Source organism: Dryobates pubescens, chromosome 28 (genome assembly GCF_014839835.1).
Source record: "Dryobates pubescens isolate bDryPub1 chromosome 28, bDryPub1.pri, whole genome shotgun sequence".
Taxonomy (NCBI): domain Eukaryota; kingdom Metazoa; phylum Chordata; class Aves; order Piciformes; family Picidae; genus Dryobates; species Dryobates pubescens.
Genome location: NC_071639.1, coordinates 8,174,171 through 8,187,792, shown reverse-complemented (window position 1 = coordinate 8,187,792; position 13,622 = coordinate 8,174,171). Strand labels below are relative to the sequence as shown.

General features: G+C 44.1%; 1 protein-coding gene across 1 annotated transcript; it reads right to left on the bottom strand.

Moving 5' to 3' along the window:
- Positions 1-3,027: 3,027 nt before the first annotated feature.
- On the bottom strand, positions 3,028-13,395 carry GPRC6A (G protein-coupled receptor class C group 6 member A). The gene is made up of 6 exons (XM_009897397.2): positions 13,202-13,395; positions 12,031-12,334; positions 9,878-10,705; positions 7,209-7,424; positions 5,685-5,808; positions 3,028-4,145 (listed from the first exon to the last, which is right to left on the bottom strand). The coding sequence occupies exons 1-6, from the start codon at positions 13,393-13,395 to the stop codon at positions 3,028-3,030; spliced, it is 2,784 nt and encodes a 927-aa protein (XP_009895699.2).
- Between the last annotated feature and the right edge of the window lie 227 nt (positions 13,396-13,622).

Below are 13,622 nucleotides of genomic sequence, written 5' to 3'. Positions count from 1 at the left end.
GTCAGGGGTTGGAAGGGACCCAAAGAGATCATTTCTAACCCCCCTGCCAGAGCAGGACCATACAATCTAGCTCAGGTCACCGAGGAATGCATCCAGACAGACCTTGAAAGTCTCCAGAGAAGGAGCTCCACAACCTCTCTGGAGAGACTGTTCCAGTGCTCTGTGACCCTCACAGTAAAGAAGTTCCCCCTTGTGTTGAGGTGGAACCTCCTGTGCTGCAGCTTACATACATTGCTCCTTGTCCTATCCCAGGGAGCAAGTGAGCAGAGCCTGTCCCCTCCCTCCTGACACCCAGCCCTCAGATATTTATAAACATTTATTAAATCCCCTCCCATATGTAACACAGCTTTGTACAAGCATCACTTGCTTTTCTGCCAAGTCTAGCTAGAAAATCTGTTGTGTATTCTCAGCTTCACCATTGACTGTGCTTTATGCAGGAGACCTGAGAGAGGCAGACACAGCACGTGGGACTCCTTTGAAATTCTGCCATCAATTCTGTGATGTTTTTCCTTAAAGATACCTCTGTAGAGAACCTCACATTTCTGTCACCACACCCTGCCCCTCAAGATGCTTTCCCCATTGCCCCATTGGGGGAATGCCCTCCCATATTTGGGTTCCAACCTGAAGGGTATTTAGAAGAAGAAGGCTGAGACCTCCTGGATAGAAACACAGCACAGGTGCATGTACTGCTGCTGTTAAGGCCAAACTGAAGGTCATGAAGAAAAGTAGGGGAATGAAGTGAGCAAACTCATTTTTAAACAACAATATGTCTTTAATCATCCTCTTTCCTTATAACTTCAAAACTTGACATGGTCAACCCTTTGGAAAGCAATAAATTCCCAGTTAACACTCGAGACAAATTAACTTTCCTAACCAGCTTAGTGCCTGCAATCATCCTGCAGTTGAAGCTTTGCTTCTCTCTTTTGGGGGGAGACTTTTTGCTGCATTGGGAGCCAGCATTCATAGCAATGGATGTATGATGTATGATCAGCATTCATCACATAAATACATGTGCATAAGTCTGCATTCTTCCAGCCAGCTACAGAACACACACAAGTACTCAAATATGTATGGAAGTGGCACCTTTGTCATTCAAATGACTTCTAAAAAATGTCTTCACAGCCTTAGTCTAAACATCCAAGTAATTTCATTGCCTGTGTCCATTGCTAAAATATTCTCTAGCTGTTCTTAACAAAACATGAGTAGAAAAATCAGGTAGGGGTTACAACACACAAATGGAAAAACAGATATATTGTGCATTGTTAGCAAGACATTTGTCTGTGTAACACCAAATCTACAGCATCTTATTCTGACCTGCCACAATATCCAATTGTTCCTGATCTCAACAGAAGCATGGACAAAACTCAAGGAATTTCTTACTATTTCACAGTAACATAGATTCACAGAGTGGTTTAGGCTGGAAGGGACCTTGAAGATCACAGAATCACATAGAATCACCAAGGTTGGAAGAGACTTCAAAGATCATCAAGTCCAACCTGTCACCACAGACCTCCTGATTAAACCATGGTACCAAGTGCCACGTCCAATCCCCTCTTGAACACATTCAGCGATCACCTAGTTCCAACCAGCCTGCCATGAGCAATGACACCTTCCACTAGCCCAGGTTGCTCAAGGCCTCATCCATCCTGGCCTTGAACACCTGCAGGGAAGGAGCATCCATGACCTACCTGGGAAACTTGTTTCAGTCTCTCACCACCCTCACTGTAAAGAATTTCTTCCTAATATCTAGTCTAAGCATGGCACAGAAGTTTCTATGGTCCAGACCATGGGCTTTATGGAGACAGAAAAAATATTCTTCACAGTCCTGGACTGACAAAACATCTCTGCTGTTTAGCATTTGAAAAAGCTCTGTGATCTCATTGTCCCAACAGAAAAATTCCTCCTTCTGTGAACACATCCTTTGCTTCCTGTACAGAAGGCACAGCACGGCTCTGTGTTCATGGAGCTGGAGGGAAAAGACTCATCCAGAGCAGCCCACACCAGTTCATCCTTGTGCTGCTTCTGTGCTGGCATGGTGCCTTGTCATTGTCACGTTGAAAACGAGAGGTTTAGAACATGTATCAGAAAAGCTAAGATTCCCAGGGTGTGTTCATACTGATCCTGGTCATTACATCATCTAGGCTGACGAGAGGAATCAATTAATGGACATTATGTCTTCAGTAGAGCAGATAACTGGAGACAAACAGAGTGAGTCCTCCCTCCTCATGCATCAGAAGAGGCAGATGAGGGAAGCATCCTTTGAGTACAGGGAAAAGAAGTAGATGAGCATATGTACAACTACAGAGCTCCAGAGAAGATCTTTGATTTTTATGCAGACCTGTTTCTAATTCATGACTCTCCCTGCAAATACAAGGAATTTTAAACTCTCCTGCAGCACTCATCTGGAATAAGATGTGCAAATTTTGGGCAGTGAAAAATGAGAAGGATTCACTGATACCAGGTGAAAAGGGTTACTCTGGGATGTGCAGGAGAATGGAAAGCTTATCTTAAAGGTGGAGACTAAAGTACTGGGCCTGTTTATCACAGCAAACAAAGGCTGGGAGAAGATTCTGTTTGATCTGTAGAACAAAGCCAGGTGAGAAGAAGAGGTTCTTAAACAATCGGGCATCAAAGATGCAAAAAAACTAAAACCCCCCAAAAAATCAGGCAAACTCATATGTTCCCTCCTACATGTCTGACTGAAATAATAATTTCCTGATGCTTCTGCCTTTCTCGGGGAAGCCAGATGGTGGAAGAGGTTCCTGCAGGTCTATATGAGTGGGCTTGGGAAGGAGGGGAGCTGCTGAAGGGGTCTGCCCCTCATGGTGACTGCAGAAACGAGGGCTGGACCCTGTGAGCGAGGAAAGCTTTGTAAATCTGGTAATGGACAACTGCTGAAGTAGCAGAAGAGAAGACATTTCATGTGGCCTGCTCTCTTTGGGGATGCCAGAAGGCAAGAAAGACACCTGAAAGAGAAACGGCTCCCTAGGATGGCTTCTCATCTTCTAGTGCTCTAACCCTGCCTAGTCATATGCTGGAGAGTCTTTTCCTGACCACAGTCCTTGCAGTATTTTTAGGAGGAGCTTTTCCTTTTGCCAGGATCTGCCCAGGCACTTGGCAATGGCTATTTCCATTCACAGAGTTCTCAGATTTACACAAGTCTGGGACGGTAGCTCGGGAGCTGGAAGACTTTGAATCCAAAGAGATCTGGCTAACAGCAACGCTGCTGGCACTCTTGGTGGAGTAAGTGTAAATAATTTTGAGAAAGGCGGATTTTGTGTTGGTTTCTTGCTTGTAAATGATGACATAGCACTTGGGAAGAAAAGTGCAGCAGAGGATCCCATAATTGGATATTAACACAACAATGATTTCCACCGCTGGCAGGTATTTGCCAAATGTAGTGGCATAGACAGGGATGAACACTATCCATGCTATAAAGTAAATTAGCATGCCAAAGGTGATGAATTTTGCTTCGTTGTAGTTCTCTGGCAGCTTCCTACCTTTAAAGGCAAATATGAAGCAAACGAAGGCGAGGGCAGCGATGTAGCTCAGCATGATCCCAAAAGCCACAATGGAGCCCTCGTTGCACTCCAGGATGATTGCTCTTGGCATTGAGAAATTTTGCTCCACAAAAGGTGTCCTAAATGTTAGCCAGAAGGTGCAAATGATGACCTGAATTCCAGTGCAGGTGACCACGGTGGGAACAGGTTTATACAGACACTTGAGGAAATTCTGCAGCTTGGGGTCAAAGCTGAAGGCTAGCAAGATTTTCAGTGACTTTATTAAAATACACGAAACACAGAGTGCAAAACTTATACCAAAGAGGGCTTGTCTGGTTTTACACTTAAATTCTGTGGGCTCATCTATGAAGAAGACAGTGCTTAAAAAAATGAGGAAGTGGCTGAAGAGGATGACGTAGCAGACAGGGAGGCCTCCAGATGCCTTCACGACCGGGGTGTGCACGTTTCTAGCAAATATGATGCTAACTGACAAAACCAGCACGACCCCAAAGGCAGAGAGGAGGAGGAGGAAAACGGCAAACCAGTCAGTCCAGGTGAGGAAATGGATTGTCTTCCTGTAGCACGTGGTGCTGTTGATGGGAGCCCAGTAGGTTCTGTTGCTGCATCGGTAGCAGTAATCCATATCTGAAAGCAGAAACAAAGGAGACAGCTTAGAAACCCGAGGTAAACGAACTGTGGGTGGATTATCGAGGCTTGAGCTGCAGGAGCAATGTCTGCAGGGATGCTGAGAGGAAGAGACTGGGCTGATTGCCGTCGACTGTGGCGGTCGCCGTCCAGGCGGAGGAGCTGCAGGGCTTCGGTGACAGGGGCGGCAGCAGTGACAGGGGTGGCAGCAGTGACAGCAGTGGCAGCGGTGGCTGTTGCGGCTGAGATGGCAGCAGCAGCAGTGATGACAGAAGGGGTGGCAGCAGTGGGAGGGGTGGCAGTGATGGCTGTGCTGACAGAGTGGCGGTGGAGACTCTGGTGGCAGTGATGGTAGTGGTGGCAGCAGTGGCTGCGGCGGCAGCAGCAGAAGGGGCACAAGACAAATGTCTGCCATCTGGGAGCAGGATCTGCCAGCAGCCAGGGGCAGGGAGGGGATAGAGAAAATTATCAGGGACCTAAAAGTGCCTTGGCCATTGCTGAGCAGCGATATGTGACCTGGCCAGAGCTCTGGACAGGCAAACTTTAACTGCAGCCTGAACAATGGCTTGAGATTAAATCAAGTATCTCAGAGACATTTGAACTATGCTTCTTTCCTTACCTATTTCAACAAGATAAAAAAACCCCAACTTGTTCTTTGCTGGCAGCTTGTGAAATACACCAGCAAGAATAAACATTGCTTTAGGTTATGCTTTGAGAAGTTACTTTTGCTTTCTCTGCCATGGAGAAATTTCACAGTTGTTTGAATTAAAAAGAGAGGATTTAATTTCCTTCTGTTCTCACAGTATTAGAAGTGCATTGCTCCAAGTTTTTCCTAATTCCATTTTGCTCTTCCACATGTAATTTTTCCCTATTAAAAATGTTGCTTGAACCAATAAATGAACCAATGGTAAAGTACACATCAGGTTTGATATTAGAATACATTACTGATATATCAAACTTCACAGTACTCTCTGTGTAAGACACAAAAATCTTCTGGTAAGCAAAATACAAAGTTCAAGGGAACTTTGGAGACTCATGGAATGGTTTGGCCTGGAAAAGACCTTCAGAGATCATCTACTCCAACCTTCTGCCATGGACAGGGACTTCTTCCACAAGGTCATGTTGCACAATGTCCCATTCAGCCTGACTTTGAACACTTCCAGGAATGGGGCATCCACAGCTTCTTTGGGCAACCTGTTCCAGTGTCATCATAAAAAATTTGTCTTCCTTATCAGGCTGGGAGTACTACAGGAAGACAGGGAAGCAAGGCTCTATTTTAATGAGAGGCAGCATCACTGATAAATCAGCCAGACTTTCCATCCTAACAAAGGATAATGGTAGTCAGCCAAATAAAATCAAATCACTTTAAGTTTGGTCTTGTAAAGGGCACTTAAACCAAGGCTGAACACTCTCATGTGCAAAACAAATATTTTAATCCCATCCCAAAGTTATAGCCAAGGTTGCCAAGGCACATTATAGCCAAACAAAACAATTGCATCGATGTCTAAACACACCTTCATTTGGAGCACAATTCTTTACCTGTTTGATTGCTGTAATGGTTTTCTGGGCAGTAAACACACTCATAACAGCATATGTGTGGACTTTCTGTAACCTTCTTCATCTGGCCTGGCCTGCAGTGCTGGGAGCATGTTGACTGAACCTTCTGTAGTGTGCAGAGAACACAAAAACCATCAGCTGAGGTACAACTAATTACTAAGAAACACTAAAAGAAGCCTCCTGTAATTCTGCCTTTTTCGCTCTCTTTTTGTATCTGACATATTTTAAGGGCATCCAAAAGTGATGCTTATTGTATTTTGTCCACACAGTCAACAAGTGAGAGGATGGGGCATTACTGACCTGATGATTTTATCATTTTGGCCCTGAATGCCAATCAGCAGAATGGTTTGCATCTTTAAAATCCAGATCAAAGTGTCTCATCCAGCTCTGAACCTGGAATTCAGACTACTGGTGAAGAGCTCCAAAAGAAGCCCAGCAGCGTCTGATGAGGGATTCAAGTGAACTGCTTCACAAGTAAGATTCTGATCCCCTGCTCAGCTGCTCTGAGCCTAAGTGGGACACCTCAGCTCAGGGAATATACCTTGGCAGATGTTGTGCACTGCAGCTCAGACATTCCTGATACTTGGCAGCTCATCCCTGAGCCAGAAAGTACCACTCTGGGGTGCCTGATCAGGGCACTCTCTTGAGGTCTGTGTTCAGGTCACCCTTCCAAAGACATTTTTATTTGTGAAATGGAGAAGCAGCCCTGAGGGACACTGCTATTTCTTCTCCCCCTGAGATGATGCTCACGAGGAGATGGAGACATTTCCTTGCTTTCCTGGGCAGTGCCATAAAGAGGGACAAGATCTGAGGGCTTTCTCTGCCTTCAGCCTTTTCCAACAGCTGAGTCCACATACTGACTTCAGCCCAGATTGTCAACATCCTCTCCCCATCCCATTAGTGTTACAGATTTTACAGCACAGAGCTGTACAATGAACTAAGACCTCCACCTCTGCACAGGTAACAGAACAGTATAGCTGGAACTGGCCAGGGCCACCCACTAGTCCTGTCTGCACCGGTGCCAGCTCTCCAGGTGGCACCACCTACCTCAGACTCCTGTAGTTGTGCTGACCTCAGCTTTAACAAAAACAAACAATCAGCAAAACATGGCTATTGTTTTTCTTTTAAACAGTAAAGTCAACAGAGTTGACTCCTCCATGTACAAAATACATGGTGGTGATACATAAGAGAGGGGACTCACTTCTTGATTTAAACCCCATTTTCAAGATTCTAGATTAGCATCCTTAAGGCAGACATAACTTCTCATCTTAAGAAACCTCCTAGGAGCACTCTGGAGAAATCAGTTTCAAACCACTGAACCTGATAACTGCTTCTCAGGGTGCATGGAAGTGGTTGAATATACCCAGGGAGGGTTCTTTGCTTTGGAAGGAGGACATGAAGCCACAAGAGAGATTTCTAGCTGGCAAATACCTCAGTTTCAAATACTGGAGGAAGAAGAAGTCACGAAACAAATTTCATGTGTTACATCACCAAACCAGAAGTTACCTTTAAATCCAGAAATTCTCTTTTCTTCTCTTCATCCTCAAAGATAAAGCCACCTTTCTCTGGGTCATATTCTGCCACAGTGGTGATTTCCATATGGCCATCAATTTCTTTCCAAAGCAGTACATTGTATCTGGTGCTTATATCTCCATTGGTGTCAAACTTGATTTCTTTATCATCATCATCAATGACTGTAACGTTTTTAAGCTCTTCAAGGAGCTGGACATAAGTATGAGGATTAATAACATACATCATGGCAACATGATAAACTCAGTAGTTTAACATCTGTGTCATAATAGCAAGTTAAAAAGAAACATTGCTTTTTAGGAGCTATATCCTAGGAGTAAAAGTTGCCTTTGTAACTGTTAAATTTGATGTCTGACATGGAATTGCATTGACTTTAAAGATCTATAAGTTTGTTTATAAATACACATCATAGAATCATAGAATCAATAAGGTTGGAAAAGACCTCAAAGATCATCAAGTCCAACCTGTCACCCAACACCTCATGACTACTAAACCGTGGCACCAAGTGCCACATGCAATCCTCTCTTGAACACCTCCAGGGATGGTGACTCCACCACCTCCCTGGGCAGCACATCCCAATGGCTAACAACTCTCTCAGTGAAGAACTTTCTCCTCACCTCGAGCCTAAACCCTGCCCTGGTGCAGCTTGAGACTGTGTCCTCTTGTTCTGTGCTGGTTGCCTGGGAGAAGAGACCAACCCCCTCCTGGCTACAACCTCCCTTCAGGTAGTTGTAGAGAGCAATAAGCTCTCCCCTGAGCCTCCTCTTCTCCAGGCTAAACAACCCCAGCTCCCTCAGCCTCTCCTCACAGGGCTTGTGCTCAAGGCCTCTCACTATGAGAGCAGGACAGGGAGAAACATCTGAGTTTTCTTCATCTGGTGTACATAACATGTCATGCCATACATTTATTCATGTATAACAGCCACATTTTTTTGAGAGTCCATATGCTGTCACTGCATCTTTACCAAATTGTGAGGAACCAAAATGTGCTTCCAATCAATATTGCATTGGAGTTGGATGTTGTTTAGATGTGTGGGACCGAACAGGAGTGTTTTTGATGGTATATACTCAGGCTAGTCATTTAATCTTTCTCTTTCCCAGTTTCTCTAGCAGTGTGGGAACAACAGAGCCCTTAGAATACATCTCGAGCCTCAGGCAGGGTAGGCTAATAAATAGCAACATTTTGATGTCACTGATGGTTATTTTTGCAAAGCCTGTAACACCAATGCCTGTAGTTTCTCTAGATGTGGAGATGCATGATATGGATCAGCTGCATCCAAAGCTATAGAGATATTTATATTAATGTCTAGAGAGTTTCAATTTAGTGCAGAATAAATGTGTTATCAAAACAGTACAGGGGGAATAATGATCTCTTTCCATCTTCTTCACGAGTTGTTAGGCTCTTAGCAGGACTTTTAATTTGGGTGGTTTGGGATTTAAGTCAGCAGTGATGTAAGTGCAGCTCCATAGAGTTGCATCCCTTGCAGAGCAGTCCTGAATTTGCCACATTTGCATGTACAAATCCATGTAAGAGTCTTATTGTTACTGGCTGCTTTTTTTTTTTCTCCTTTCAAATCTCCTATCTTGGTTTGACCTGCCCTGACCTAGGATAAGAGGTCAGAGCAAGCCACAGTGCTTCAGTGCTTGTTTGACTTTTAAATGAACTTTTGTTTAATCCTCTGAGTAAAAGTGTAAAAGTGAATACTCCTGAGCAGGTTCTTGGGTAAAAGGTCAGGTCAGGTTTGCTTGTCTGATTTTTCCTCTTCTTTTCCCACCCAGCAGAGTTTGATAACAAGTACCTCACCCATCTTAAAGATTGTGTCTCATTTTCCTACCATTCACTTCAGCATGAATCAAGACCAGAGAGAGGAATAGTCTGTTGCATTTGCACTTTCAAATAAAGATCCATTAGAGAGAAAAATACCTGAGTTCAGACTGAAACAGTGGTGAGAGAGGAAAAGTGAGGCCTTGGGGAATGCTCCTATCTTGCAGTATCTCCATCTCTCACGAGCCCTCATTGCTGTGTGTTACAGTGGTTTGCAGACACAGGACCAACCACTAGTAGCTGAATAGCTGATATGTCACTGTAGCTTGACTCTGCATTGTATTCTGTTCCACAGGACTAGCTAGCAAGGTGTCCCAGCAAGGAACCTGCAGGCTAGAGCCCTCATTCGAGCTGGTCCTGCTCTGTGTGCTCTTGAAGGTGATGGGGGAGGTGTTAGGGTAGCTAAGGAAGCCCAGGGGCTAAAGATCTTTTCGGCACCTGTGGAGTCATGAGTTTATTGTACCCATGAAGGAGGAGATAGTGAGCATGCAGTTACCCACCACCACTTAGCTCTCTCTATGTGAAATGCAATAATCTTTCTCTGTTTACAGCAGAACACAGCCATGGCTTAGTGCCAGCAGCCTTTGCATCTGCATGGGCCAAGGAAAGAGAGACAGAAATGAAGTTTGGTTCTCATCACTGCAACAGTTAGATACTGCTGGTCTGGGACATAGTCTGATTTCAGTTGGTGAAGAAAACCAGGAACAGGAGTAAAAAGCCATTTAGGAAAAGGATTAAGCTAGCAAATTCAGTAATGTGAGAGCAAAAATGAGATGCAAGCTATGCAGAGAGAATGAGACCTGAAAGAATTCGCATCATACCTCCCAGGGAGCAACAGCAGAAGGATCTTTGCAGTCTCTGTCTTGGCATTGCCCTTTAATGGCATGAGCAATGGCATAGACTGCAAGTTTAGTACTGTGGATAAATCCTGGTTCAATGTTAGCCTTCAAGAAGTCATCTCTCCAGATCTGATGTTTATTCTCAACATTTTGCAAGAGATCATCCTGGGATTGGTTTGAAATGCACATTTGAAAATCATGATAATCCAGGTGTGCACAGACTGACAGAAGCACGATGTATTCATGCAAAAACTTGTTGTTCTCAGTAGGCTTTTCAGGAAGGTTTCTCAGAAAGTCTTGGAAAGCAGAGATGTCTCCACTTTTAAATCCAAATCCCACAATGGTTCCCAGCTGCCTGATATTGGGAATTGTACTGATTTTGACTGCAGCTGACCAGTTGTCACTTGCAATCCAGATTTTATTCACATTCCTCTCAATCGCCTTCTTAAATAGCTTGAGCACATGGGGCTGCCTCATAAAAACCACGATAACATTTACTTCAGTTTCCTTGACAATCCTCTCAATTGCATGATCAACCTTGGTCTGAAAGGTGTTGTCAGACAGATAGGCAGGCAGCAGCTCTTTAAAAGCTATGCAAACATTGTTTGCCATGGCCTGGACCCCAAAGCTCTCCAGAGCGAAACGTCCATTGTCATCATCAGTGGCTATTACTCCAATCCAGTTCCACCCAGACTCACAGATCAAGTGGGCCATGGCTCTTGTCTGATGAAAATCACTGGGGATAGTCCTGAAGAAAGAAGGAAACCGGATTTTGTCACTGAGGATTTCAGCTGATGATGCAGGACTGACCTAGGGAGAGCGAACAATTTGGTTATGGAGGTACTCTCCTCCAAAGGGCCCCAAGAGATCCAAGGCTGCTCTTTGCTTGCTCTTTGATCCAGCCTGACCCAGGCTCCCTCGTTCTGTGAGTGAGCATCAGCCAGGTGCAGCCAAAGAGAGCAGATCTCCTCATCCTGTTCTTAGGATGCAGATTGATGCTCAGTACTCATTCTACTATTCTCATCCTCATCCACATAATTGCTTTGGTGAAGGCAGAGAATAAAACCTCTCAAAATGGGTACAACAGGCATGCTGGCATAAGGATTGTGGTTTTCTCTGTTCAGATATCATCAACATACTCTTCAAAACAGTATTTAAAACGTTGGAAGGCTTAGCAGGAGTCACCAATTGCTGATGCTCTTCCATTTTGAAGTATTTTGCCATCACTGAGTATGTTTATATGGCTCACCCACACCTGTGTCTTCTGTCCAGGAGTTAATGATTACATTTTCAAAGAATCATTAAGTCTGCTAGAAGAACCTCCCAGAAAACCACCAAACAATACTACAGAATGCTGCAATTCTTTCATATGAATGATTTATTCAGTTTTTCTTGTGAAAGTAGCTAGAAAAATCTGAATGGAACATTGTTACTTAAATCTCTCAGAAGCAGAGAAGGATGTTCTGGGAAGGAGCAGGGTGTACCTAGAGAGCTGCATTCTTTCCCTTCTACGACTGATTGAAGAGTAACAGAAGTGAAACTGTGGTTTACAAGACCATTTCTCACATCCTTATTCCAACATCCAAACTTTTGCAGGGAAGTTTTCTTCTCAGGAAGAATTTCCCAATTTCTGAACCCATTTGGTCCTTGGTTTTTGGTGGGATTTTTTGTGGGCTTGGTTTGTTTGGTTGGTTTTGGTGGGGTTTTCTTTGTGGGTGGGTTGTTTGTTTGTTTTCCCCAGCTTGAGACTGGGTATTGTCGTATTCATCCCCAGCCAGACTAGACATGGTGGGTGTGACTTTGTTGCCTAAACAAAGTCCTTGAGTGTCATCCCAGGTGCACTGGACTAGCTGGCACAAGAGTGACTAATGGTGCAGTCAGGCTGACAGGAGCCCAAGATCATCCTGCAATAGCACAGGATTCATGTACCTTAGGCATGTAAATTAGTTCTTACTGCCTTTGTTTAGACAGGTGAATCAAGCACTCCATTTAGAATTGAATCTCATCCTTCCTGATACCCTTTGGCTGAGCCAAATCCTGCCCAGTTGCAGCCCCAGTGATCAGAGCCATACCTTCACACTAAACATGGTACATCTGACTCTCTGTCCAAAGCGAAAGAGCTCCCCCCAACCTACCTGTGGGATTAGTTGCAAAGCCAGCAGCCTTGACACTGCCATCGACACCTCCGAGTAGCTGGCTCCAGTGACTGCCTTAACTCTTGGGACATAGTCTGAGTAGTTACACCTGAACTCCACAGCATCCTCAGAGGAGTTGAATTTAGCCAGGAACCTCAGAGCAGACGCCATGGCTTTGGTCACATCGGCACAGGTGTCGTAGATTTCGTAGCCCAGTGTAACTTGAGGTAGCAGGGTGGAATTGTTGATCGTTTCAATGGCGTGGATCATTGCGAGTGTCTGAAGGAAAATTTGAATTTCAAAGCTGTCAAGAAACACAGAAGCTTTATTTTAGAAAAAAAAAAAAAGTAAAATAATCACTGTGAACAAGTCTGAAGCAAAGCCCTCTTTTGAGCATATCCCTTAGAATTTGACAGCTCCTAAAAAGAAGTGATGGGCAGTATGTTTTGTGTGATTTGGTGCTTTTTAGTGTACCAAAGAGCAGAAGCTGGTGTATTTTTGTCTTACCTAAATGGGAGATTAAGCAAAATAAGCACACCACAAAATACACCTGAATAGAAGCATCTTTTGGGAAGGAAAAAAAAAGCATAATAAAATAGGTTAGATGAAAATTTGCAAGTAAGACCTTCAGGAAGCATCTCTCAAAGCCAGGGAAGCTATTTCAATTTATTTCAGCTGCCCAGTAAATGCATTTACTTTCATCAAAAGCAAGAAATCAAGAAGGGTCTAAATCATCTTAGAGGTGTTCTCCAACCAAAGCAATTCTATAAATCTAAGACTTCATAGCAGAAGAAAATATTTCAGAGGCTGAGGTCTTCTAGTGGTTCCTCAGCAGAGTTCTTCAGACAGACAGCAGCAAATTAGCTGTTACATGGAAATTCTTGCTCAGCACAAACTTCCAGGGCCATTTGGTTGTATATGAAGGCTGAAACAGGATCAAATATTCATTCCCTTCCTCAGGCAGCCACAGTACTTTTTTTTCCTGTAGCTTTGCCATACTTTGCCATCCTGTATTACATTATACACAACTGATGTGATGTCAAAGATCTTTTTGAACACTACAAGAACAATACAAGAAAAACCAGATATTGTTGGTCTTACTACAAGAGGAACATGCTCCCACATCAGTGATCTCTTCTGTGTTATATATTCAGTTTCCAGCATTACTCACCCAGCACAATTCTGAATTACTGGTTTGATGGGATACTCCTCTGGACGCAGCATTTTGCTATGGACTGCAAACAAGCCTCCAATAACAATGTCCCCTGGAGAGCTGGCACCCACAAAGTCAGCAGAATTCTGGCAGGAGAAGGCAGTATCAGTGCTGACCACAAGGCAGGGGATCAAAAAGCTAACAAATGCCATGTTTCTGTTTGGCTTGCTGGCTGCTAGCTTTAAGTCGATTAAACGAGCTGCAGGGCCAACAAGGGCTCCTATGTCATCTATAAACAGCAGCAAAGGGAAAGGCTGCACTCAGAAGTTAGTCACACCTCATAAGGTGCTTCTATTTGCTTCACTGGCTGAGGCTGTTTTATTGAAGGCACTAAAGCAAGGCTGTCACACAAAATATGAGAGTCCAGGGGCGTGGGAGT